Source organism: Salvelinus alpinus, chromosome 21, assembly GCF_045679555.1.
Source record: "Salvelinus alpinus chromosome 21, SLU_Salpinus.1, whole genome shotgun sequence".
Lineage (NCBI taxonomy): Eukaryota > Metazoa > Chordata > Actinopteri > Salmoniformes > Salmonidae > Salvelinus > Salvelinus alpinus.
Genome location: NC_092106.1, coordinates 35,591,797 through 35,619,315, shown reverse-complemented (window position 1 = coordinate 35,619,315; position 27,519 = coordinate 35,591,797). Strand labels below are relative to the sequence as shown.

Sequence of the window (27,519 nt, the reverse complement as noted above, 5' to 3'; positions counted from 1 at the left end):
ACGGGGATAGAGGGATGTTTTTCTTCTAGTACACGGGGATAGAGGGATGTTTTCTTCCAGTACACGGGGATAGAGGGATGTTTTCTTCCAGTACACGGGGATAGAGGGATGTTTTCTTCTAGTGCACGGGGATAGAGGGATGTTTTCTTCCAGTACACGGGGATAGAGGGATGTTTTTCTTCTAGTACACGGGGATAGAGGGATGTTTTTCTTCCAGTACACGGGGATAGAGGGATGTTTTCTTCTAGTGCACGGGGATAGAGGGATGTTTTCATCTAGTACACGGGGATAGAGGGATGTTTTTCTTCTAGTACACGGGGATAGAGGGATGTTTTCTTCTAGTACATGGGGATAGAGGGATGTTTTCTTCTAGTACACGGGGATAGAGGGATGTTTTCTTCTAGTACATGGGGATAGAGGGATGTTTTTTTCCAGTACACAGGGATAGAGGGATGTTTTCTTCTAGTACACGGGGATAGAGGGATGTTTTTTTTCCAGTACACAGGGATAGAGGGATGTTTTCTTCTAGTACACGGGGATAGAGGGATGTTTTTCTCCCAGTACACGGGGATAGAGGGATGTTTTTCTTCCAGTACACGGGGATAGAGGGATGTTTTCTTCTAGTGCACAGGGATAGAGGGATGTTTTCTTCTAGTACACGGGGATAGAGGGATGTTTTCTTCCAGTACACGGGGATAGAGGGATGTTTTCTTCCAGTACACGGGGATAGAGGGATGTTTTCTTCCAGTACACGGGGATAGAGGGATGTTTTCTTCTAGTACACGGGGATAGAGGGATGTTTTCTTCCAGTACACGGGGATAGAGGGATGTTTTCTTCTAGTACACGGGGATAGAGGGATGTTTTTTTCCCAGTACACGGGGATAGAGGGATGTTTTCTTCTAGTACACGGGGATAGAGGGATGTTTTTCTTCCAGTACACGGGGATAGAGGGATGTTTTCTTCTAGTACACGGGGATAGAGGGATGTTTTCTTCTAGTGCACGGGGATAGAGGGATGTTTTCTTCCAGTACACGGGATAGAGGGATGTTTTTCTTCCAGTACACGGGGATAGAGGGATGTTTTTCTTCCAGTACACGGGGATAGAGGGATGTTTTTCTTCCAGTACACGGGGATAGAGGGATGTTTTCTTCTAGTACACGGGGATAGAGGGATGTTTTTCTTCCAGTACACGGGGATAGAGGGATGTTTTCTTCTAGTACACGGGGATAGAGGGATGTTTTCTTCCAGTACACAGGGATAGAGGGATGTTTTAGAGGGTGAATGCAGGGTCTAATGGTGCTCAGTGGGGAAGCGGGCTGTCTTTGTGGAGGTCATTCCTCCAGCAGCGTCAGTGATACAGCTGTCAGACTCTTACAGTTTCCCTGCTCTGGATCACAGGCTGTCTTCCCCAAACCAGTGACACTACAGTAAATCACTGCGTATCCCGTCACGTTATGAAGGCTCACAATGACTGCACAGAACACAAACCATAACACACTCTTCCTGTACTACTAACTCATATTATACACCTCCCTCGAGACACGGGTATGCACGCGCAGACACACACACAATCTGCCCTGCGTTCCCCCTCTACTTCCCCAACACTATACACACCTTCCTATCCTGTTTCCCAGGAACAGCTAGGGAATAACCCCCCTCCTTCTCTCCCTCCGTCTGCCCTAGCCACATCCAGGGGTCTGGTGGTTGCTCCGGGCCTTCCACAGCTGTGCTCTCTGTGCTGTGGTTGTGGGGGTGAGAGGGCTGGGGTGGAAGAGGTAGTTAGGTGGGATGGAGGGGGTCGGTGGGATGGAGGGGGTCGGTGGGCGCGAGGGGGTTGGCAGGCGGGAGGGGGGTTGGTGGGATTGAGGGGGTCAGCGGGCGGGAGGGGGGTTGAGAGTGGGGCTCTAGGGGCCAGGAATGTTAATTGGGAAGATTGTTATAATAAGGCCCTCATTGCAGATGCTGAATGGTGGGTGGTGGTGGGGCCACACAGACAGACAGGCAGGCATCTGGGGGACTCATGCTCACAAACAGCACCGGCAGCAGGGAGAGAGAGACAGGGGGACCGTGTGTGGACCACAGAGATGGATTCGGATGCTCTACGGTAGTGTGTCTGTGTGTGTGCCTGGGGGAGGAGTCTATGAGTAAAGGACTGTTAGACCAAGATGTTCTATTACACTACAAGAAACCATACTGAATAAATACCTGTGTGTGTGTGTGTGTGTGTGTGTGTGTGTGTGTGTGTGTGTGTGTGTGTGTGTGTGTGTGTGTGTGTGTGTGTGTGTGTGTGTGTGTGTGTGTGTGTGTGTGTGTGTGTGTGTGTGTGTGTGTGTGTGTGTGTGTGTGTGTGTGTGTGTGTGTGTGTGTGTGTGTGTGTGTGTGTGTGTGTGTGTGTGTGTGTGTGTGTGCGTGTGTGAGAGAAACAGCCAGGGAGAAATAGAAAGAGATTTAATGTTCACAGAAATAAAGAGCCACTAATTAGATAACACTTCCAGCAAAGTGTGACTACAGACACAGAGAATGCCAACAGCAGCTCTCACTGTCACAATAGATGAGTTGCAACAGACACACACACACACACACACACACACACACACACATAGACACATTTATACAAACAATGGATTGCTTCTTAATTGTTATGGTAAGAGGGGATATGATGGGTCTGAGAACCCCCAGACATGCAGTATTCAGTAACTGCAGCACCACAACAAAGCTCAGCTAATTAGACCTGCCTGTTAGACCTGGCTCGCTGCTGCTGGCTCGCTGCTGCTGGCTCGCTGCTGCTGGCTCGCTGCTGCTGGCTCGCTGCTGCTGGTAGTACACTGTATTGTGTGTGTGCTGGTACACTGTATTGTATGTGTGCTGGTACAGTGTAGTGTGTGTGTGTGCTGGTACAGTGTATTGTGTGTGTGCTGGTACAGTGTACTGTGTGTGTGCTGGTACAGTGTATTGTGTGTGTGCTGGTACAGTGTATTGTGTGTGTGCTGGTACAGTGTATTGTATGTGTGCTGGTACAGTGTATTGTGTGTGTGCTGGTACAGTGTATTGTGTGTGTGCTGGTACAGTGTATTGTGTGTGTGCTGGTACAGTGTACTGTGTGTGTGTGCTGGTACAGTGTTTTGTGTGTGTGCTGGTACAGTGTATTGTGTGTGTGCTGGTACAGTGTATTGTGTGTGTGCTGGTACAGTGTATTGTGTGTGTGCTGGTACAGTGTATTGTGTGTGTGCATGTTTGCACAACGCAGGAGTTTCCCTCGTCCCACTTCACAGGCGGGTAGTGGGCTGCATGCGATGGGTTCTCTACTCCTCCAGGGAGAGAGTGGGCTAGCAGTCTACAATATCTGGGCTGGCTAGAAGTCTACAATATCTGGGCTGGCTAGAAGTCTACAATATCTGGGCTGGGTAGAGAGCTAGAGGGCTAGAAGTCTACAATATCTGGGCTGGCTAGAAGTCTACAATATCTGGGCTGGGTAGAGAGCTAGATGGCTAGAAGTCTACAATATCTGGGCTGGGTAGAGAGCTAGATGGCTAGAAGTCTACAATATCTGGGCTGGCTAGAAGTCTACAATATCTGGGCTGGCTAGAAGTCTACAATATCTGGGCTGGCTAGAAGTCTACAATATCTGGGCTGGGTAGAGAGCTAGATGGCTAGAAGCCTACAATATCTGGGCTGGGTAGAGAGCTAGAGGGCTATAAGTCTACAATATCTGGGCTGGTTAGAAGTCTACAATATCTGGGCTGGGTAGAGAGCTAGATGGCTAGAAGCCTACAATATCTGGGCTGGGTAGAGAGCTAGAGGGCTATAAGTCTACAATATCTGGGCTGGTTAGAAGTCTACAATATCTGGGCTGGGTAGAGAGCTAGAGGGCTAGAAGTCTACAATATCTGGGCTGGGTAGAGAGCTAGAGGGCTATAAGTCTACAATATCTGGGCTGGTTAGAAGTCTACAATATCTGGGCTGGGTAGAGAGCTAGAGGGCTATAAGTCTACAATATCTGGGCTGGTTAGAAGTCTACAATATCTGGGCTGGGTAGAGAGCTAGAGGGCTAGAAGTCTACAATATCTGGGCTGGCAAGAAGTCTACAATATCTGGGCAGGGGTGAAGAGACTAGAGGGCTAGAATACTACAGTATATATTGTTGGCATATCCATGTACAGTCAGGCCTCCAGCCACTGAAGACCTTTACTGTTGAACACTGGATCAGGGCCAACACAGTCAACATATTCTGTCATTTTGTTTATCAGAAATGTCCATGCCTTTTCTCGCAGCAGTTATGTGAAATCGTTATAGTAGTCCTGCCCCCCAAAAGTGATGTATTATTTATGTTTGACCTTAGAAGACACATTTACCCAGATTTACTGATAAACTGAGGGTTTCAAGCTATCAAACTCCCCAGAGCGCCGTCAGGAGGAATGCGATTGGATCAAGTTGTGTAAACAGAGTATTGGATTCACCTCAGCCAATCCCTTATGAGGAAAGTGCTGTATACAAATGAATGAGAGCGGGTGGTAACCATAGTGCCTGATGGGGTGATTCCACAACATATAACTAATGGTAACAGGTTCCCTTTCAGCTCCAAACTGCCTGTTAATTACTTGCATATGCAGATATGTACTGTAGGAGCTGACTGTTCAGTAAATGGCCCGTAAACTGTTTCTCTTGTGTTTTTTCTATCATAAAATGGAAATGTGATAATCTGCTGCAGATGTTTGTTACGTAGTTTGTCTGGTGGCAGGTCTTCTTACTGTGATGCTGTTGCTGCTTGCTAAATTCAATTATCTGTCAGGGGAGAGGGTTGTAAAGGGGGGGGCTCTAGGCTCCTGCCAGTACATCAGCCCTCGAAAAACAAAACGATTTCTTTATTTTAGTCCAGCTACCACTCCCCAGCACTCCAATCAAACAGCCTCTGTTTATTGAACTAAAAGGTGCCAAGTCACTCAGTCACTCATATAAACCTGCATACCCGGCACTCTGCCCTCGCTACCGCTCCCAATGTCCACCCAACCCAACACCATCCCTGTCTCTCCATGTCCACCCAACCCAACACCATCTCTCCCTGCCTCTCCCCATGTCCACCCAACCCAACACCATCCCTGTCTCTCCATGTCCACCCAACCCAACACCATCTCTCCCTGCCTCTCCCCATGTCCACCCAACCCAACACCGTCCCTGTCTCTCCATGTCCACCCAACCCAACACCATCTCTCCCTGCCTCTCTCCATGTGCACCCAACCCAACACCGTCCCTGTCTCCCCATGTCCACCCAACCCAACACCATCTCTCCCTGCCTCTCTCCATGTGCACCCAACCCAACACCATCCCTGTCTCTCCATGTCCACCCAACCCAACACCGTCCCTGTCTCTCCATGTCCACCCAACCCAACACCGTCCCTGTCTCCCCATGTCCACCCAACCCAACACCATCTCTCCCTGCCTCTCTCCATGTGCACCCAACCCAACACCGTCCCTGTCTCTCCATGTCCACCCAACCCAACACCGTCCCTGTCTCTCCATGTCCACCCAACCCAACACCGTCCCTGTCTCCCCATGTCCACCCAACCCAACACCATCTCTCCCTGCCTCTCTCCATGTGCACCCAACCCAACACCGTCCCTGTCTCTCCCCATGTCCACCCAACCCAACACCATCTCTCCCTGCCTCTCTCCATGTGCACCCAACCCAACACCGTCCCTGTCTCTCCCCATGTCCACCCAACCCAACACCATCTCTCCCTGCCTCTCTCCATGTGCACCCAACCCAACACCGTCCCTGCTTCTCCCCATGTCCACCCAACCCAACACCATCTCTCCCTGCCTCTCCCCATGTCCACCCAACCCAACACAGTCCCTGCCTCTCCCCATGTCCACCCAACCCAACACCATCTTTCCCTGCCTCTCCCCATGCCCATCCAACCCAACTCCATCCCTGTCTCTCCCCATGTCCACCCAACCCAACTCCGTCCCTGTCTCTCCTCATGTCCACCCAACCCAACCCAACACCGTCCCTGCTTCTCCCCATGTCCACCCAACCCAACACCGTCCCTGCTTCTCCCCATGTCCACCCAACCCAACACCGTCCCTGCTTCTCCCCATGTCCACCCAACCCAACACCGTCTCTCTGTACCACCAGCCGGAAGAGAACACTTATGACCATTTAAACAAACACAGTCACTCAATGGCCTCTCTGTCTGTCTGCAGGACCGTGGGGCAGGGCTTCCTCTCCTCTGTGTGTGTGTGTGTGTGTGTGTGTGTGTGTGTGTGTGTGTGTGTGTGTGTGTGTGTGTGTGTGTGTGTGTGTGTGTGTGTGTGTGTGTGTGTGTGTGTGTGTGTGTGTGTGTGTGTGTGTGTGTGTGTGTGTGTGTGTGTGTGTGTGTGTGTGCGTGTGCATGCTTGCGTTGTAATTGTAAAGAAATGAAGTGGTCTGAGCCAGGTTTGCAGTCTGCCAGTCCCCCTCCTACCTGGACTCTCCCCAGCCTCGCTGTATGCCTGACTAGTGTGGAGATATCCTCTGTTGTGTGACAGAAAGGTCCGGGCAGCCATCTTCCATGCAGGGTACAAGCCCGAGGCTTGGACTGGAAACACTCTCACAACACATTCCAGGTGCCCATACCGCTCTCATAACCATCACCACACTCACAGCAGAGAGGGAATGATGCCAGCTTCACTCCTCTCCCTTCAGCAGCAGATGGCTTGACTGAGGATGTGTATATCTGTTAGCTAGCCCCACATGTGTAGCTCAACCTCTGGATTAGGATCAAAACAGACTGTCAAACGTTCACCCTCAAACTAATTACCAAATGGTGAAATGCTTAAACATAGATGGATGCTTGGAAGAAGATGACAGATGAGTTTGTCCATACAATACATTATTATATCAATATGGATATGTATGCTTGTCAAAATATTGACGGTAACATAATATTTTGGGTCACATTTACCCATGGCTTGTTTATTTACAAAGGGATCTACACAGTTTATTGTCATGGCTTAGATTGTTTAACATAGTTCATTTGGAAATCCTGTCCCCTCTCTATGACATCACTTCTCAGTCTGCTCCCACAGTGGTTTTTGTAAATGCTAAGAGGGATCCTTGGGCTGACTGAACCCTTACCATAACCCTAACCCTAATATTAACACTTATCAACTTCAAACACACAGAGGTTATGTCTCATCTCAATGACCTCACAGTATACAGAGTATACACCACAGGAGGTTGGTGGCACCTTCACTGGGGAGGACAGGCTCATGGTAATGACTGGAGCTGAATAGGTGGAAGGGTATTAAATAAATCAAAATATGGTTTCCAGGTGTTTGATGCCATTCCATTTGTTCCGTTATGGACATTATTATGAGCCGTCCTCCCCTCAGCAGCCTCCTGTGGTCTACAGGTGCAGAGTCTAAAGGCTTGTTGATGCTCCATGTCTTTATCTGCTCACTGTGACATATTTACTGTCAGTCTGCGGGGGTCTTGTGGTAGACCGCTCACGTGGGCCTTTGAAAGTTTGTAACCAATGCCACTCTGTGGACCAGTTTCATTCATGGACAATATAGTAAGGAAAAATGTTGCATAATCTCTTGGGAACTGATGTTGAAAGTTGAAACTTTATTAAACTTAAGACCACTTTAAGCAACCCACTCGCTCAACCATATGTAGTATCCATACATCATGGGTACACTCCCCTCCCACTCTGCTGGAGATCTCTATTCTCTCTTCCTGTCTGTTTGTATCTATTCTACATAACCTCAGCATACTGCCCTGTTCATAACCCCAGGACCCCTAGTCCTGTCCATAACCCCAGGACCCCTAGCCCTGTTCATAACCCCAGGACCCCTAGCCCTGTCCATAACCCCAGGACCCCTAGCCCTGTCCATAACCCCAGGACCCCTAGACCTGTTCATAACCCCAGGACCCCTAGCCCTGTCCATAACCCCAGGACCCTTAGCCCTGTCCATAACCCCAGGACCCCTAGCCCTGTCCATAACCCCAGGACCCCTAGCCCTGTCCATAACCCCAGGACCCCTAGCCCTGTTCATAACACCAGGACCCCTAGCCCTGTTCATAACACCAGGACCCCTAGCCCTGTCCATAACCCCAGGACCCCTAGCCCTGTCCATAACCCCAGGACCCCTAGCCCTGTCCATAACCCCAGGACCCCTAGCCCTGTTCATAACACCAGGACCCCTAGCCCTGTTCATAACACCAGGACCCCTAGCCCTTACTGATCTACAGGTCATGCTCCCTGGGACCTGAGCACTATGTATAGGGTGTCTGTGAGGAGGGAGAGAGCAGAGAGGGCATGAGCTCACAGCACAGGAATGAGATAAATAGAGAAAGAGGAAGCTGCCATGTCCAATCTCATCTCTCTGGTGGTGGGGTCAGTAGGGAAGGAGGGAGAGGGATGGAGGGAGGAAAGGAGGGAGATAGAAGGAGGAGAAGACAGCCGTGGGGCTGTGAGAGGGGTTTAACACACACACACACTTACACTCACACTGAGCCTTTGGCAAATTTACTGGATCCGTACTGCCCCAACCAGCCTGGGGTTTGGGGGGGCAGGGCTTAACACCCCATGGGTGGGGGCCTATCTTTGATGTGAACTGTTGGGAGAATGGGAGCTGGGGGCAAGGAAAAGGACATCAGCAGCTGAGGGGGGAGAGAGAGGGATACATATATAGATCAATACAGAGTGAAAGAGCAGGAGGTGTGGGACCCATAGGGCAGTGCTGGAGGGGAGATGGAGAGTTTCTATATGGGAGCTCTCACTACGTATCACAGCCTAGCAGAGAACAGCCTAGCAGAGAACAGCCTAGCATAGAACAGCCTAGCATAGAACAGCCTAGCATAGAACAGCCTAGCATAGAAGAGCCTAGCAGAAAACAGCCTAGCAGAGAACAGCTTAGTAGAAAACAGCCTAGTAGAAAACAGCCTAGCAGAGAACAGCCTAGCATATTAGAGCCTAGCAGGAAACAGCCTATCAGAAAACAGCCTAGCAGGAAACAGCCTAGCAGAAAACAGCCTAGCAGAGAACAGCCTAGCAGAGAACAGCCTAGCAGAAAACAGCCTGGCAGAAAACAGCCTGGCAGAGAACAGCCTAGCAGAGAACAGCCTAGCAGAGAACAGCCTAGTAGAGAACAGCCTAGCAGAAAACAGCCTGGCAGAAAACAGCCTGGCAGAGAACAGCCTAGCAGAGAACAGCCTAGCAGAGAACAGCCTAGCAGAGAACAGCCTAGCAGAAAACAGCCTAGCAGAAAACAGCCTAGCAGAAAACAGCCTAGCAGAAAACAGCCTGGCAGAAAACAGCCTGGCAGGAAACAGCCTGGCAGGAAACAGCCTGGCAGAAAACAGAATGAGCTCAAAAAGACTTAGTTAGTTATTTTTGTCTTTATTTAGAGAGAGATAGATGGAGAGAGAGAGAGAGATATTTGCCTACTGTGTCCACATGAGGCCAAAAGAATCCCACTCTTAAGTAACAGCATGCACATCTGGGAGTGATTACTCATTTCATATTCATTGTTTGCTGTGGAGTCTCTCACTCCTCTCCTCCTCTCTCTGTTGCTCCACCTCTAATCCCTCTGTTATTTATGGGCTGCCATGTTTGGACAGCGACGTATAGCCGTGCCTTGTGGCTCCTCGCCTTCCCCAAATCAAGACCATTTGTTAACTTTAACAGGAGCAATACTATCCTTGTGAAGACAAGAGGAGAGGAGGGAGGACCAGCACTGTACAACACATTCACTTCCCTTCCAGGACATGCAACAAAACGCTTCTGTCCTCCCCTTCCTCCTCCCCTCTCCAGTTGCTCTCGGACACTTTTCCTTTTTCTGTCTTTCTTCTTCTGTGGTTTGTCATGTTCACTCAGACTATTGTTTCTTCTTCTGTGGTTAGTCAAGTTCACTCTGACTATTGTTTCTTCTTCTGTGGTTAGTCAGGTTCACTCTGACTATTGTTTCTTTTTCTGTGGTTAGTCATGTTCACTCTGACTATTGTTTCTTCTTCTGTGGTTAGTCATGTTCACTCTGACTATTGTTTCTTCTTCTGTGGTTTGTCATGTTCACTCTGACTATTGTTTCTTCTTCTGTGGTTAGTCATGTTCACTCTGACTATTGTTTCTTCTTCTGTGGTTAGTCAGGTTCACTCTGACTATTGTTTCTTCTTCTGTGGTTAGTCATGTTCACTCTGACTATTGTTTCTTCTTCTGTGGTTAGTCAGGTTCACTCTGACTATTGTTTCTTCTTCTGTGGTTAGTCAGGTTCACTCTGACTATTGTTTCTTCTTCTGTGGTTAGTCATGTTCACTCTGACTATTGTTTCTTCTTCTGTGGTTAGTCATGTTCACTCTGACTATTGTTTCTTCTTCTGTGTTTAGTCATGTTCACTCTGACTATTGTTTTGAGGAAATGCTGCAAACCGAAGGCAGATCAATCCAGCTTCCTGTGTTTCTTCCAGGTTTGTTTTTGTATGCAATGGGTCTTTTTTTAATACTGGTGCAGATTTGTGGGGGGGGGCTTACTGTAATCCCTTTAATTTCCTCTGAACAAAGCTCATTTGATCATCCCGTTCAGGCTTGTGTGCTGCATTAAGTCTTCATTTTCATTAATGTCGAAAGCGCACTGGAATCTCATTTTAATTTGACATTTCAGCATCTGGTTTCAATTTCCCAGGGAGTGTGTGGGAGTGAGTGTGTGGGGGGGAGCAGAGAGGGCTAGTGGTTGAACAGGAGAACCCATGGGTTTGAGGAGCAGAGGGGGCTAGTGGTTGAACAGGAGAACCCATGGGTTTGAGGAGCAGAGAGGGCTAGTGGTTGAACAGGAGAACCCATGGATTTGAGGAGCAGAGGGGGCTAGTGGTTGAACAGGAGAACCCATGGGTTTGGGGAGCAGAGAGGGCTAGTGGTTGAACAGGAGAACCCATGGGTTTGGGGAGCAGAGAGGGCTAGTGGTTGAACAGGAGAACCCATGGGTTTGAGGAGCAGAGGGGGCTAGTGGTTGAACAGGAGAATCCATGGGTTTGAGGAGCAGAGAGGGCTAGTGGTTGAACAGGAGAACCCATGGGTTTGAAGAGCTAGTGGTTGAACAGGAGAACCCATGGGTTTGAGGAGCAGAGGGGGCTAGTGGTTGAACAGGAGAACCCATGGGTTTGAGGAGCAGAGAGGGCTAGTGGTTGAACAGGAGAACCCATGGGTTTGAGGAGCAGAGAGGGCTAGTGGTTGAATAGGAGAACCCATGGGTTTGAGGAGCAGAGAGGGCTAGTGGTTGAACAGGAGAACCCATGGGTTTGGGGAGCAGAGAGGGCTAGTGGTTGAACAGGAGAACCCATGGGTTTGAGGAGCAGAGAGCGCTAGTGGTTGAACAGGAGAACCCATGGGTTTGAGGAGCAGAGAGGGCTAGTGGTTGAACAGGAGAACCCATGGGTTTGAGGAGCAGAGAGGGCTAGTGGTTGAACAGGAGAACCCATGGGTTTGAGGAGCAGAGAGGGCTAGTGGTTGAATAGGAGAACCCATGGGTTTGAGGAGCAGAGAGGACAAGTTGAAAACCTTCTCTTAGGGAGTCTCCACTATAAGAGATGATCATAGTTATTTGAGGTAGCCTGTGCTCAGCTCTAGTGTGCTACTGTGGACCTGGGGAGTGATTGGTCAGGTCTGTACAGTTATGTTAGAGACAGATCCAGACCCAGGCAGAGCCTTAAAGATGTTTCCCACTGCAGAGCCAGGCCGAGCCTTGAAGACGTTTCCCACTGGAGAGCCAGGCTGAGCCTTGAAGATGTTTCCCACTGGAGAGCCAGGCAGAGCCTTGAAGACGTTTCCCACTGGAGAGCCAGGCTGAGCCTTGAAGACGTTTCCCACTGGAGAGCCAGGCAGAGCCTTGAAGATGTTTCCCACTGCAGAGCCAGGCTGAGCCTTAAAGATGTTTCCCACTGCAGAGCCAGGCAGAGCCTTGAAGACGTTTCCCACTGGAGAGCCAGGCAGTGCCTTAAAGATGTTTCCCACTGCAGAGCCAGGCCGAGCCTTGAAGACGTTTCCCACTGGAGAGCCAGGCTGAGCCTTGAAGATGTTTCCCACTGGAGAGCCAGGCAGAGCCTTGAAGACGTTTCCCACTGGAGAGCCAGGCAGAGCCTTGAAGACGTTTCCCACTGGAGAGCCAGGCAGAGCCTTGAAGATGTTTCCCACTGCAGAGCCAGGCTGAGCCTTGAAGACGTTTCCCACTGGAGAGCCAGGCAGAGCCTTGAAGACGTTTCCCACTGGAGAGCCAGGCAGAGCCTTGAAGACGTTTCCCACTGGAGAGCCAGGCTGAGCCTTGAAGACGTTTCCCACTGGAGAGCCAGGCAGAGCCTTGAAGATGTTTCCCACTGCAGAGCCAGGCTGAGCCTTAAAGATGTTTCCCACTGCAGAGCCAGGCAGAGCCTTGAAGACGTTTCCCACTGGAGAGCCAGGCAGAGCCTTAAAGATGTTTCCCACTGCAGAGCCAGGCCGAGCCTTGAAGACGTTTCCCACTGGAGAGCCAGGCTGAGCCTTGAAGATGTTTCCCACTGGAGAGCCAGGCAGAGCCTTGAAGACGTTTCCCACTGGAGAGCCAGGCAGAGCCTTGAAGATGTTTCCCACTGGAGAGCCAGGCAGAGCCTTGAAGATGTTTCCCACTGGAGAGCCAGGCAGAGCCTTAAAGACGTTTCCCACTGCAGAGCCAGGCAGAGCCTTGAAGATGTTTCCCACTGGAGAGCCAGGCAGAGCCTTGAAGACGTTTCCCACTGGAGAGCCAGGCAGAGCCTTGAAGATGTTTCCCACTGCAGAGCCAGGCTGAGCCTTGAAGACGTTTCCCACTGGAGAGCCAGGCTGAGCCTTGAAGACGATTCCCACTGGAGAGCCAGGCTGAGCCTTGAAGATGTTTCCCACTGGAGAGCCAGGCAGAGCCTTGAAGACGTTTCCCACTGGAGAGCCAGGCAGAGCCTTGAAGATGTTTCCCACTGCAGAGCCAGGCTGAGCCTTGAAGACGTTTCCCACTGCAGAGCCAGGCTGAGCCTTAAAGATGTTTCCCACTGCAGAGCCAGGCAGAGCCTTGAAGATGTTTCCCACTGCAGAGCCAGGCAGAGCCTTGAAGACGTTTCCCACTGGAGAGCCAGGCAGAGCCTTGAAGATGTTTCCCACTGCAGAGCCAGGCTGAGCCTTGAAGATGTTTCCCACTGGAGAGCCAGGCAGAGCCTTGAAGACGTTTCCCACTGCAGAGCCAGGCTGAGCCTTGAAGACGTTTCCCACTGCAGAGCCAGGCTGAGCCTTAAAGATGTTTCCCACTGCAGAGCCAGGCTGAGCCTTAAAGATGTTTCCCACTGCAGAGCCAGGCAGAGCCTTGAAGATGTTTCCCACTGCAGACCAGACAGAAGCCTTGCAGCATCATACCAATGGCTGCACTGCAGCATCCTACCAATGCCTGCTCTCTCTTCAGCCAACTGTCTGTCAAAACGTTCGGGAGGAGCCCTGTTAAGATGAGAGTTTTCTCTTTAATCAGCAACGCAGCAACATATTTAATTGAACCTTTATTTAACTAAGCATTTATTTAACTATTGATACACCATTCTTAAAAGGTAAAGATAGTAGATTGATTATCACACACTATTTATGTGGCATATCAGGAAGCTGATTAACCAGCATGATCATTACACAATAAAAAGGTAATTCTAAAATGTGCAGTTTTGTCACACAACACAATGCCACAGATGTCTCAAGTTTGAGGGAGTGTGCAATTGGCATACTGACTGCAGGAATGTCCAACCGAGTTGTTGCCAGATAGTTGAATGTTCATTTCTCCACCATAAGCCACCACCAACTTCATTTTAGAGGATGTGCTGAGGAGTATGTCTATCTGTAATAAAGTCATTTTGTGTGAAAAAACTAATTATTATTGGCTGGGCCCCTGCCCAATCATGAGAAATCCATAAATTAGGGCCTAATGAATTTATTTCAGTTGACTGATTTCCTTCTATGAACTGTACAATCTATGAAATATATATTTTTGTTCGGTATAGATAGTTTATAACTATAGAGAATATCTTCCAATGCCCGTAGAAAGACACTGTCTGACTGACAGTCATTCTGTTGCCTCCCATCATCACATCAGCAGCACAGTGAGTAGAGCCAGGAAGGACAAAGATGTGTCTTCATGCTGGAACCTGTGTGACCCACATATTAAGACAGGCAAGGCACACACAAATATACACCCATTCACACTGTGCTTGGTCTTCCAGTTAAGGACCCAGGAAACATTATCTGGTAGGGGACAGCTGTAGGTTCACGGGAGGGAGAGAGGGGGGGAGGGAGAATGGTAGTGGAGGCTCATTATCCCAAAAACATGCAGGACAGCACACAGCAGGGCCCTCCATCCCGTCCTCCCTCCCTCCCGTTCCAATCAGAACAGGGACAGAGGATCTCACAGAGAGACCAGGAGACCAGAGGCAGCCTCTCTTGGCTACGGATCTGACTGTGATTCTGGTGAAAGAGTTAGAGGTTCGCTCCAGTCCCTCATCCATCATTCTCTCTCTTTCTTTCTTTATTTCCCCCTCTCCAATTCTCTCTCTCGTAAGATTGTTTCTCCCCATGCAGGTGGCCAGGGTTGCCCGCTGCACTGTGATGTGCGGTAGTCAGCTGTGCTTGTGGAGGAAAGGTGTCAGGGGGAGGAGGACAGCGAGGTCACTGAGTTGTGCTGCTGTAAACACTAGAGGATGCCAGCTCTCACCAGCCTTCCTTCTCTCTCTCTCTCTCTCCATCTCTATCCATCCCCAGGGATAATCCAGTTCTAAGTTTCTCTTGTCTCCTCTCCTCTAGTGTTCTCTTGTCTCCTCTCCTCTAGTGTTCTCTAGTGTCCTCTCCTCTAGTGTTCTCTTGTCTCCTCTCCTCTAGTGTTCTCTTGTCTCCTCTCCTCTAGTGTTCTCTTGTCTCCTCTCCTCTAGTGTTCTCTAGTGTCCTCTCCTCTAGTGTTCTCTTGTCTCCTCTCCTCTAGTGTTCTCTAGTGTCCTCTCCTCTAGTGTTCTCTTGTCTCCTCTCCTCTAGTGTTCTCTAGTGTCCTCTCCTCTAGTGTTCTCTTGTCTCCTCTCCTCTAGTGTTCTCTAGTGTCCTCTCCTCTAGTGTTCTCTTGTCTCCTCTCCTCTAGTGTTCTCTAGTGTCCTCTCCTCTAGTGTTCTCTTGTCTCCTCTCCTCTAGTGTTCTCTAGTGTCCTCTCCTCTAGTGTTCTCTTGTCTCCTCTCCTCTAGTGTTCTCTTGTCTCCTCTCCTCTAGTGTTCTCTTGTCTCCTCTCCTCTAGTGTTCTCTAGTGTCCTCTCCTCTAGTGTTCTCTTGTCTCCTCTCCTCTAGTGTTCTCTAGTGTCCTCTCCTCTAGTGTTCTCTTGTCTCCTCTCCTCTAGTGTTCTCTAGTGTCCTCTCCTCTAGTGTTCTCTTGTCTCCTCTCCTCTAGTGTTCTCTTGTCTCCTCTCCTCTAGTGTTCTCTAGTGTCCTCTCCTCTAGTGTTCTCTTGTCTCCTCTCCTCTAGTGTTCTCTTGTCTCCTCTCCTCTAGTGTTCTCTTGTCTCCTCTCCTCTAGTGTTCTCTAGTGTCCTCTCCTCTAGTGTTCTCTTGTCTCCTCTCCTCTAGTGTTCTCTAGTGTCCTCTCCTCTAGTGTTCTCTTGTCTCCTCTCCTCTAGTGTTCTCTAGTGTCCTCTCCTCTAGTGTTCTCTTGTCTCCTCTCCTCTAGTGTTCTCTAGTGTCCTCTCCTCTAGTGTTCTCTTGTCTCCTCTCCTCTAGTGTTCTCTAGTGTCCTCTCCTCTAGTGTTCTCTTGTCTCCTCTCCTCTAGTGTTCTCTAGTGTCCTCTCCTCTAGTGTTCTCTTGTCTCCTCTCCTCTAGTGTTCTCTTGTCTCCTCTCCTCTAGTGTTCTCTTGTCTCCTCTCCTCTAGTGTTCTCTAGTGTCCTCTCCTCTAGTGTTCTCTTGTCTCCTCTCCTCTAGTGTTCTCTAGTGTCCTCTCCTCTAGTGTTCTCTTGTCTCCTCTCCTCTAGTGTTCTCTAGTGTCCTCTCCTCTAGTGTTCTCTTGTCTCCTCTCCTCTAGTGTTCTCTAGTGTCCTCTCCTCTAGTGTTCTCTTGTCTCCTCTCCTCTAGTGTTCTCTTGTCTCCTCTCCTCTAGTGTTCTCTAGTGTCCTCTCCTCTAGTGTTCTCTTGTCTCCTCTCCTCTAGTGTTCTCTAGTGTCCTCTCCTCTAGTGTTCTCTTGTCTCCTCTCCTCTAGTGTTCTCTATTGTCCTCTCCTCTAGTGTTCTCTTGTCTCCTCTCCTCTAGTGTTCTCTAGTGTCCTCTCCTCTAGTGTTCTCTAGTGTCCTCTCCTCTAGTGTTCTCTTGTCTCCTCTCCTCTAGTGTTCTCTAGTGTCCTCTCCTCTAGTGTTCTCTTGTCTCCTCTCCTCTAGTGTTCTCTTGTCTCCTCTCCTCTAGTGTTCTCTAGTGTCCTCTCCTCTAGTGTTCTCTTGTCTCCTCTCCTCTTGTGTTCTCTAGTGTCCTCTCCTCTAGTGTTCTCTAGTGTCCTCTCCTCTAGTGTTCTCTTGTCTCCTCTCCTCTAGTGTTCTCTAGTCTCCTCTCCTCTAGTGTTCTCTAGTGTCCTCTCCTCTAGTGTTCTCTTGTCTCCTCTCCTCTAGTGTTCTCTAGTGTCCTCTCCTCTAGTGTTCTCTAGTGTCCTCTCCTCTAGTGTTCTCTTGTCTCCTCTCCTCAAGTGTTCTCTAGTCTTCTCTCCTCTAGTGTTCTCTAGTGTCCTCTCTAGTGTTCTCTAGTGTCCTCTCCTCTAGTGTTCTCTAGTGTCCTCTCCTCTAGTGTTCTCTTGTCTCCTCTTTTCTAGTGTTCTCTTGTCTCCTCTCCTCCAGTGTTCTCCAGTGTCCTCTCCTCCAGTGTTCTCTAGTGACCTCTTCTCCAGTGTTCTCTAGTCTCCTCTCCTCTAGTGTCCTCCAGTGTCCTCTCCTCCAGTGTTCTCTAGTGTCCTCTCCTCTAGTGTTCTCTTCTCTCCTCTCCTCTAGTGTTCTCTAGTCTCCTCTCCTCTAGTGTTCTCTAGTGTCCTCTCCTCTAGTGCTCTCTAGTGTCCTCTACTGCAGTGTTCTCTAGTGTCCTCTCCTCCAGTGTTCTCTAGTGTCCTCTCCTTCAGTGTTCTCTAGTTTCATCTCCTCTAGTCTTGTCTAGTGTCCTTTCCTCTAGTGTTCTCTAGTCTCCTCTCCTCCAGTGTTTTCTAGTGTCCTCTCCTCCAGTGTTCTCTAGTCTCCTCTCCTCCAGTGTTCTCTAGTGTCCTCTCCTCCAGTGTTCTCTAGTGTCCTCTCCTTCAGTGTTCTCTAGTTTCATCTCCTCTAGTCTTGTCTAGTGTCCTTTCCTCTAGTGTTCTCTAGTCTCCTCTCCTCCAGTGTTCTCTAGTTTCATCTCCTCTAGTCTTGTCTAGTGTCCTTTCCTCTAGTGTTCTCTAGTCTCCTCTCCTCCAGTGTTCTCTAGTGTCCTCTCCTCCAGTGTTCTCTAGTGTCCTCTCCTCTAGTGTTCTCTAGTCTCCTCTCCTCCAGTGTTCTCTAGTCTCCTCTTCTCCAGTGTTCTCTAGTCTCCTCTCCTCTAGTCTCCTCTCCTCTAGTCTCCTCTCCTCTAGTCTTCTCTAGTCTCCTCTCCTCTAGTCTCCTCTCCTCTAGTGTTCTCTAGTCTCCTCTCCTCCACTGTTTTCTAGTCTCCTCTCCTCTAGTCTCCTCTCCTCTACTGTTCTCTAGTCTCCTCTCCTCTAGTCTCCTTTCCTCCAGTGTTCGCTAGTCTCCTCTCCTCTAGTGTTCTCTAGTCTCCTCTCTTCTACTGTTTTCTAGTCTCCTCTAGTCTCCTTTCCTCCAGTGTTCGCTAGTCTCCTCTCCTCTAGTGTTCTCTAGTTGAGAAGAGTGTCTCTCTGTATGTAGCCTTGTTAATGTTTGGAGTGTGAATAGCTATCTTTCAGTGGGAGGACATTGCGGCACTTTTCAAGGCTTTGACTCACACAACATCTCTGATCAGGATATGTCGATCTGGCTGGCCTTGCCTGTACAGATGGAGCCAGTGTTCTAGTGAAGCTGATGTTTATGTTTATATCCTCCTCTTTCTCAGCGGCACGACCCTGTCTGTTTTGACCTGCACTCAGGAGCACATTCACAACTCAGCTGGAGGGTTGTTAGGCTATGTGGAGGAGTAGGAGTATTTTGCCTAGTTAGAAATAAATAAATACTTTAAATTCCTTTTGCACACCTGCATTTCCATGGAGGATGTCATATTGTTATAACAATGCTTCTGCCTAGCAACAAGAGATAAGAAATACACAAATCCCATTGCTTTAGAGTCAGGTAAACCACATGTGGAGACCTGCGTTGTGATGGGGGTCATACAGTGTGCTGCTGCCCATACAGTGTTCCGCTGCCCATACAGTGTTCCGCTGCTCATACAGTGTTTTGCTGCTCATACAGTGTTCTGCTGCTCATAGAGTGTTCCGCTGTTCATACAGTGTTCCGCTGCTCATACAGTGTTCCGCTGCTCATACAGTGTTCTGCTGCTCATACAGTGTTCTGCTGCTCATACAGTGTTCCGCTGTTCATACAGTGTTCCGCTGCTCATACAGTGTTATGCTGCTCATACAGTGTTATGCTGCTCATACAGTGTTCTGCTGCTCATACAGTGTTCCGCTGCTCATACAGTGTTCTGCTGCTCATACAGTGTTCCGCTGCTCATACAGTGTTCCGCTGTTCATACAGTGTTCCGCTGCTCATACAGTGTTCCGCTGCTCATACAGTGTTCCGCTGCTCATACAGTGTTCCGCTGTTCATACAGTGTTCCGCTGCTCATACAGTGTTCCGCTGCTCATACAGTGTTCCGCTGCTCATACAGTGTTCCGCTGTTCATACAGTGTTCCGCTGCCCATACAGTGTTCTGCTGCTCATACAGTGTTCTGCTGCTCATACAGTGTTCTGCTGCTCATACAGTGTTCTGCTGCCCATACAGTGTTCTGCTGCCCATACAGTGTTCCGCTGCTCATACAGTGTTATGCTGCTCATACAGTGTTCCGCTGCTCATACAGTGTTCCGCTGCTCATACAGTGTTCCGCTGTTCATACAGTGTTCCGCTGCTCATACAGTGTTCCGCTGCTCATACAGTGTTCCGCTGCTCATACAGTGTTCCGCTGCTCATACAGTGTTCCGCTGCTCATACAGTGTTCCGCTGCTCATACAGTGTTCCGCTGCTCATACAGTGTCCCGCTGCTCATACAGTGTTCCGCTGCTCATACAGTGTTCCGCTGCTCATACAGTATTATGCTGCTCATACAGTGTTCTGCTGCTCATACAGTGTTCCGCTGCTCATACAGTGTTCTGCTGCTCATACAGTGTTCTGCTGCTCATACCGTGTTATGCTGTTCATACAGTGTTCTGCTGCTCATACAGTGTTCTGCTGCTGTCCGTGACAAGGTGTTGGGTCTGATTAACTAGAGAAGCCTGGAGAAACCATTACTTCCTATAGATCTCCCTCTTAAAGCCATTTCCTACAGGGGGATTGGGTTCCCCTCCACTCTGCCGTACATAAACCCACTCCCTCATGCTGGGAAGTTACAAGAAGCAGGCAGAGAGAGAGGGGTATCTCAGCTCGGTGCAGCGATGGCCAATTAAGTGCTTAAAGGATTTTGTTGGCTTTCAGGAGGTTGGTGTTTCCTGGCGTGAGCCTGTCTTTGATCTGTGTGGGGTGGAGGGAGGTGTAGGAGGTGACTAGAAGCATGTTCAGAGGGAGTTGCATCCACACTCTCTGCACACGTCTCGTGTGGATGCACGCTATCACCCTTGATATAGATCACATTGTCAACAAGGCCTTGTGGGTAGGTGTATGACACACATGCTGTGGCCAGTGGTCCAGCCAATCGTGGTATGACAATCCCTTGTTATTTATAGTCTACTCTGATAGAAGTGGTCACTGCGGCCATGTCCACGTTGTGACGGATTGGTGACAGTCCCCAATTATAGGAGTTGGGAGGTGGAGGAGGTGCACCATGGTGACTAGGAGCAGGTTCAGGGGAGTGAGACAATGAGATGGTGGAGAGGAGAAGGTCATATTCCACACACACATTCACATGTGTGCATACACATGCTCACACACAGACAAACACACATACACACACACCTTCACATGAGTAGAGACACGTACACACACATGCATGGCTCACATGCATAAACACTCATAAACACTGTCATATATAGGCACACATTGTGCCGACCTTGCATACTTGAGGCTGACTAGGATTTCAGCCTTTAGTTTATGAGAACATGTTGTGTGTGTGTGTACAGACAGATACACCCGAGCTGGGAAAGTGATTACTGGCACGCCGTCTATAGATGAAGGGTTGTTGGTTTTTCATTACCTTCTGTCCTCTCGTAAATCTCTCCAGTTTATCTTCAACTACCGCTGGGGAGGCAGAGAGGAATTAGCTAGGCTCTGACCCTCTGATAGCAACCCACAACCATCCTGCCTCTCAGCTTTTACAATGCTGCTGTGACATACTTTTCCAAATTGTTACTGGACTGAGTTACTGGGGTATACATTTCATAGAGTGCTTAGTGCACTACTTTTGATGAGAACTCTAGTCAAAAGTAGTGCACTTTGTAGAGTATAGTATGTGGTTTGTGTTCTCTTCATTTAGTGTAGATAAAGAACACTGTCTCTAATGTCCGTAGTGTTTAAATGATGCTGCGGTACTATGATGCTGTAGTCAGGCTGAATGAGATAATTTGTTCCCGTAAAACGCCTTTTCCCTCTGTCACATTAGTTCGGCACTGTTGTCCTTATCTATTAGACAGACGGCTTCTATACCCCCATACTAATGGGCCTTTTATCTGGGAAAATGCTTCTCTGACTGTCTATAAGAGTGGGTTTGATTCCAGCGATGGGAGTGGTATATTTTTACATTACAGAAAATCAATACAGATGAAAATCCTGTCCAAAAGTGGTGGGAATACCTGTTGACGAGTTGTAATGCAACTACAAGATACATTAGCCACTGTCAGGGTTTTATGTATAAACAGGAAGTGAAAGCGATATGTGATGAAGGGGCGATGATGAGGGGATGATGTGTGTGTTCGGAGGCATGTCTTATACCCCATGTCATTAGGCTGAACAGAGAGACAATGTGATGTGATAAAGAGGGGAGATGGTTGGTCAAAGCACTTCTCATGTGTGGATGCATAATATCACCCTTGGTATAGAGCACATTGTCAACAAGGCCTTGTGGGTAGGTGTATGACGCACATGCTGTGGCCAGTGGTCCAGCCAATCGTGGTATGACAATCCCTGGTTATTTATAGTCTACTCTGATAGAAGTGGTCACTGCGGCCTTGTCCACGTTGTGACGGATCGGTGACAGTCCCCAATTATAGGCTATGGTAACACTGTGGCGGTTTCCTCTTGTCATTATGTTGTTGCTGTAGATCAGTGTTGTGGTCTGTAGATGACACAATGCATGTCAAATCTACGTTTCTGTCTAACTGGAGTGACTGGTTTTGGTGTTATTATGCCCTTTGTGTCAAAGCTAATCTCTGCCAGTGCCGACCTCACGTTAACCCTTTCTCTTCCTCTCTTTCTGCAGTACTACGTGATGACTTCAGACAGAACCCTGCTGATATAATGGTGGCAGCGGGCGAGCCTGCAGTCCTAGAGTGTATGCCCCCTCGCGGGCATCCTGAACCTAGCATATCCTGGAAGAAGGACGGTGCCAACATTGATGACAGAGATGAACGAATCACTGTGAGTGGAACTGGTTATATGTGTGTATATGTGTGAGTTTTGCATGTGTGAGTGAGATTGTGCAGTTATGTTCATCAAAGTATTTGATACTATATCAATGTTTGTTTAAACCTCACATTGATTGATTTGGCCCCTGTTGTTTCACCAATAGTGATGTATAACTGCAGTTGTTCTAACATTTAATGTGAGAGACCCAGAATTAGTCTTGGTTCATTAGTCAAGCAGCAGACCATTGATTAGGATCCTGCTGAGTAAGATCAGCCAGTAGAACAAACACTCACTACTATGATGAAATGAAAAAGTTAATGAAAAAGAGGAAAGTTGGTCTCTGCAACACGGAGGGAGTGGAAACGTTCCCTCTCTATATCTGATTTATACAGCATTCGAAGCCAGCCACCAATTAGTGTGTTTTATTTCAGAGTGTAGTGAAGGGATCAGCAGTATCAATCACCCCCCTGCTGCTGCTGAGTAGAGCAGTAGAGAGCTGACCTTGATGGGGCCCACTGCCTCCACCATATACCTATCTGCACTTTCCCTATAGGTAGTTACAGTATATGGTGGAGGAAGTGATTGTGTGATTGATATCTCTGACTGGCTGAGTGTGTAGGGTGGATTGAGCTTCAGACAGTTTATTTTTATTTTTTATTTCACCTTTATTTAACCAGGTAGGCCAGTTGAGAACAAGTTCTCATTTACAACTGCGACCTGGCCAAGATAAAGCAAAGCAGTGTGACAAAAACAACAACACAGAGTTACACATGGAGATAAACAAACAAACATTTAATAACACAATAGAAAAATCTACATACAGTGTGTGCAAATGTAATAGGTATTCAAAAAATAGGCCATAGTGGCGAAATATTAACAATATAGCAATTAAACACTGGAGTGATAGATGTGCAGATGATGATGTGCAAGTAGAGATACTGGGGTAATAATAGAGCAAAAACTTAAAATACCAATATGGGGATGAGGTAGTTGGGTGGGCTATTTAGAGATGGGCTGTGTACAGGTGCAGTGATTGGTAAGCTGCTCTGACAGCTGATGCTTAAAGTTAGTGAGGGAGATATTAGTCTCCAGCTTCAGTTAGTTTTGTAATTCGTTCCAGTCATTGGCAGCAGTGAACTGGAAGGAAAGGCGGCCAAAGAGGTGTTGGCTTTGGGGATGACCAGTGAAATATACCTGCTGGAGCGCGTGCTGGGTGGGTGTTGCTATGGTGACCAGTGAGCTGAGTAGAGTGATGGAGGCTATTTTGTAAATGACATCGCCGAAGTCAAGGATCGGTAGGATAGTCAGTTTTACGAGTGAAGGAGGCTTTGTTGCAAAATAGGAAGCCGATTCTAGTTTTAATTTTGGACTGGAGATGCTTGATGTGAGTCTGGAAGGAGAGTTTACTATTCTAACCAGACACCTAGGTATTAGTAGTTGTCCACATATTCTAAGACAGAACCGTCCAGAGTAGTGATGCTAGTTTGGCAGGCAGATATGGGCAGCAATCGGTTGAAGAGCATGCATTTAGTTTTACTTGAATTTAAGAGCAGTTGGAGGCCACAGAAGGAGTGTTTTATGGCATTGAAGCTTGTTTTTTTGAGGTTTGTTAACCCAGTGTCCAAGGAAGGGCCTGATGTATACAGAATGGTGTCGTCTGCGTAGAGGTGGATCAGAGAATCATCAGCAGCAAGAGCGACATCATTGATGTATACAGAGAAGAGAGTCGGCCCGAGAATTGAACCCTGTGGCACCCCCATAGAGACTGCCAGAGGTTCGGACAACAGGCCCTCCGATTTGACACACTGAACTCTGTCTGAGAAGTAGTTGGTGAACCAGGCGAGGCAGGCATTTGAGAAACCAAGGCTGTCGAGTCTGCCGATTAGAATGATTGACAGAGTCGAAAGCCTTGGCCAGGTTGATAAAGAAGGCTGCACAGTACTGTCTTTTATCGATGGCGGTTATCATATCGTTTAGGACCTTGAGCGTGGCTGAGGTGCACCCATGACCAGCTCAGAAACCAGATTGCATAGTGGAGAAGGTACGGTGGGATTCGAAATGGTCGGTGATCTGTTTGTTAACTTGGCTATCGAAGACTTTAGAGAGGCAGGGCAGGATGGATATAGGTCTGTAACAGTTTGGGTCTAGAGTGTCTCCCCCTTTGAAGAGGGGGATGACCGCAGCAGCTTTCCAATCTTTGGGGATCTCAGACGATACGAAAGAGAGGTTAAACAGGCTAGTAATAGGGGTTGTAACATTTTCGGCAGATAATTTTAGAAAGAGAGGGTCCAGATTGTCTAGCCCGGTTGATTTGTAGGGGTCCAGATTTTGCAGCTCTTTCAGAACATCAGCTATCTGGATTTGGGTGAAGGAGAAGCGGGGGAGGGGGCTTGGGCAAGTTGCTGCGGGGGGTGCAGAGCTGTTGGTAGGGGTAGCCAGGTGGAAAGCATGGCCAGCCGTACAAAAATGCTTCTTGAAATTCTCGATTATCATAGATTTATTGGTGGTGACAGTGTTTCCTAGCCTCAGTGCAGTGGGCAGCTGGGAGGAGGTGCTCTTATTCTCCATGGACTTTACAGTGTCCCAAAACTTTTGGGAATTAGTGCTACAGGATGCAAATGTCTGCTTGAAAAAGCTAGCCTTTGCTTTCCTAACTGACTGTGTATATTGGTTCCTGACTTTCCTGAAAAGTTGCATATCGCCGGGGTTATTCGATGCTAATGCAGTATGCCACAGGATGATTTTGTGCTGGTCAAGGGCAGTCACGTCTGGAGTGAACCATGGACTATATCTGTTCTTAGTTCTACCTTTTTTGAATGGGGCATGCTTATTTAAGATGGTGAGGAAAGCACTTTTTAAGAACAACCAGGCATCATCTACTGACGGGATGAGGTCAATATCCTTCCAGGATACCCGGGCCAGATTGATTAGAAAGACCTGCTCGCTGAAGTGATTTAGGGAGCGTTTGACAGTGATGAGGGGTGGTCGTTTGACCGCGGACCCATTACATACGCAGGCAATGAGGCAATGATCGCTGAGATCCTGGTTGAAGACAGCAGAGGTGTATTTAGTGGGCAAGTTGATCAGGATGATATCTATGAGGGTGCCCATGTTTATGGATTTAGGGTTGTACCTGGTAGGTTACTTGATAATTTGTGTGAGATTGAGGGCATATAGCTTAGATTGTAGGATGGCTGTGGTGTTAAGCATATCCCAGTTTAGGTCACCTAACAGTACGCACTCTGAAGATAGATGGGGGGCAATTAATTCACGTATGTTGTCCAGAGCACAGCTGGGGGCTGAGGGGGGTCTATAACAAGCGGAGACTTATTTCTGGAAAGGTGGATTTTAGAAGTAGAAACTGTTTGGGCACAGACCTGGTAAGCATGCCAGAACTCTGCAGGCTATCTCTGCAGAAGATTGCAACTCGGCCCCCTTTGGCAGTTCTATCTTGACGGAAAATGTTGTAGTTGGGGATGGACATTTCTGAATGTTTGGTGGCCTTCCTAAGCCAGGATTCAGACACGGCTAGGACATCAGGGTTGGCGGAGTGTGCTAAAGCTGTGAATAAAACAAACTTAGGGAGGAGGCTTCTGATGTTAACCTCACTAGGGTAGGGGGCACTATTTTCACCTCCGGATGAAAAGCGTGCCCAAAGTAAACTGCCTGCTACTCAAGACGCTACCATCCCACACCCCCTAGAGAGGTTAACATGCATGAGACCAAGGCTTTTACAGTTACATAAATCAACAAATGAGAGTGCCTGAGGAATAGATGTAGTACCGGGGGCTACAGGGCTTGGGTTAACCTCTACATCACTAGAGGAACCGATTTATGAGTACAGTGCAGGTAAACCTAGGCATTGAGTGATGATGAGAGAGTTTGCATCTCTGGAGGCACCAGTTAAGCCAGGTGAGGTCTCCGCATGTGTGGGGGGTGGGACAAAAGAGCTATCTCAGGCATGTTGATCGGGACTGTGCGCTCTACAGTGAAAAAATTGGTGGGGCTCCGTGTCGACAATAAAGGGTCCAGGCCAATTGGCACAAGAGGTATTGTAGCCCAAGAATTAGCAGGTATACTTTGTCGGGCTGGCTGGGAGATGAGCCTAGCTTGAGGCTAGCTCAAGGCTAACTGGTGCTTGCTTTGGGACAGAGGCGTTAGCCAACAATAGCCACTCGGTTGCAGCTAGTTAGCTGCGATGATCCGGTGTAATGGTCCAGAGATTGCGGCAGAAATATGGTGATGTGGTAGAGAAAAGCCCTCCGATGTGCTCTGGGTTGATATCGCGCGCTGTGCAGACTGGCAGGTATTGACCGAGCTAAAGGTGAAGACCACCTGCAGTGTCTATCAATGACTACTAGCTAGTAGCTAGTTAGCTGGCTATCTTCTGATGGAGGTACAGTATTGGTTGGATCCCATTTTGTATATTGTATATTGTATTTTTATACCATTTCGAATCCCACCACACATTCTCCGCTATGCAATCTGGTTTCTGAGCTGGTCATGGGTGCACCTCAGCCACTCTCAAGGTCCTATACGATATCATAACCACCATCGATAATAGACAAAAGTGTGCAGCTGTATTCATTGACCTGGCCAAGGCTTTCGACTCTGTCAATCACCACATTCTTATCGGCAGACTCAACAGCCTTGGTTTCTAAAATGACTGCCTCGCCTGGTTCACCAACTACTTCTCAGACAGAGTCCAGTGTGTCAAATCGGAGGGCCTGTTGTCCGGACCTCTGGCAGTCTCTATGGGGGTGCCACAGGTTTCAATTCTCGGGCCGACTCTCTTATCTGTATACATCAATGATGTTGCTCTTGCTGCTGGTGATTCTCTGATCCACCTCTACGCAGACGACACCATTTTGTATACTTCTGGCCCTTCTTTGGATACTGTGTTAGCTAACCTCCAGACGAGCTTCAATGCCATACAACTCTCCCTCCGTGGCCTCCAACTTGTCTTAAATGCAAGTAAAACTAAATTCATGCTCTTCAACCGAACGCTGCCCACACCTGCCCGCCCGTCCAGCATCACTACTCTGGACGGTTCTGACTTAGAATATGTGGACAACTACAAATACATAGGTGTCTGGTTAGACTGTAAACTCTCCTTCCAGACTCACATTAAGCATCTCCAATCCAAAATTAAATCTAGAATTGGCTTCCTATTTCGCAACAAAGCATACTTCACTCATGCTGCCAAACATACCCTCGTAAAACTGACTCTCCTACAGATTCTTGACTTAGGCGATGTCATTTACAAAATAGCCTCCAACACTCTACTCAGCAAATTGGATGCCATCCGTTTTGTCACCAAAGCCCCATATACTACCCACCACCGCGACCTGTATGCTCTCGTTGGCTGGCCCTCGCTTCATATTCGTCGCCAAACCCACTGGCTCCAGGTCGTCTATAAGTCTTTGCTAGGTAAAGCCCCACCTTATCTCAGCTCACTGGTCACCATAGCAGCACCCACCCATAGCACACGCTCCAGAAGGTATATCTCACTGGTCACCCCCAAAGCCAATTCCTCCTTTGGCCACCTTTCCTTCCAGTTCTCTGCTGCCAATGACTGGAACGAACTGCAAAAATCACTGAAGCTGGAGACTCATATCTCCCTCACTAACTTTAAGCACCAGCTGTCAGAGCAGCTTACAGATCACTGCACCTGTACATAGCCCATCTGTAAATAGCCCACCCAACTACCCCATCCCCATATTGTTATTTAAATTTTTTGCTATTTTGCACCCCAGTATCTCTACTTGCACACTCATC

At 48.4% G+C, this 27,519-nt stretch overlaps 1 protein-coding gene across 3 annotated transcripts in view; it reads left to right on the top strand.

The window, feature by feature from the left end:
• LOC139548284 (roundabout homolog 1-like) overlaps window positions 1–27,519 on the top strand; it is a 407,179-nt gene that overhangs the window by 252,928 nt on the left and 126,732 nt on the right. For all 3 annotated transcript variants that reach the window (XM_071357866.1, XM_071357867.1, XM_071357868.1), the window contains one exon: window positions 21,596–21,753. In XM_071357866.1, coding sequence (XP_071213967.1) covers window positions 21,596–21,753 — 158 coding nt within the window. The remainder of the gene's footprint in view (window positions 1–21,595; window positions 21,754–27,519) is intronic.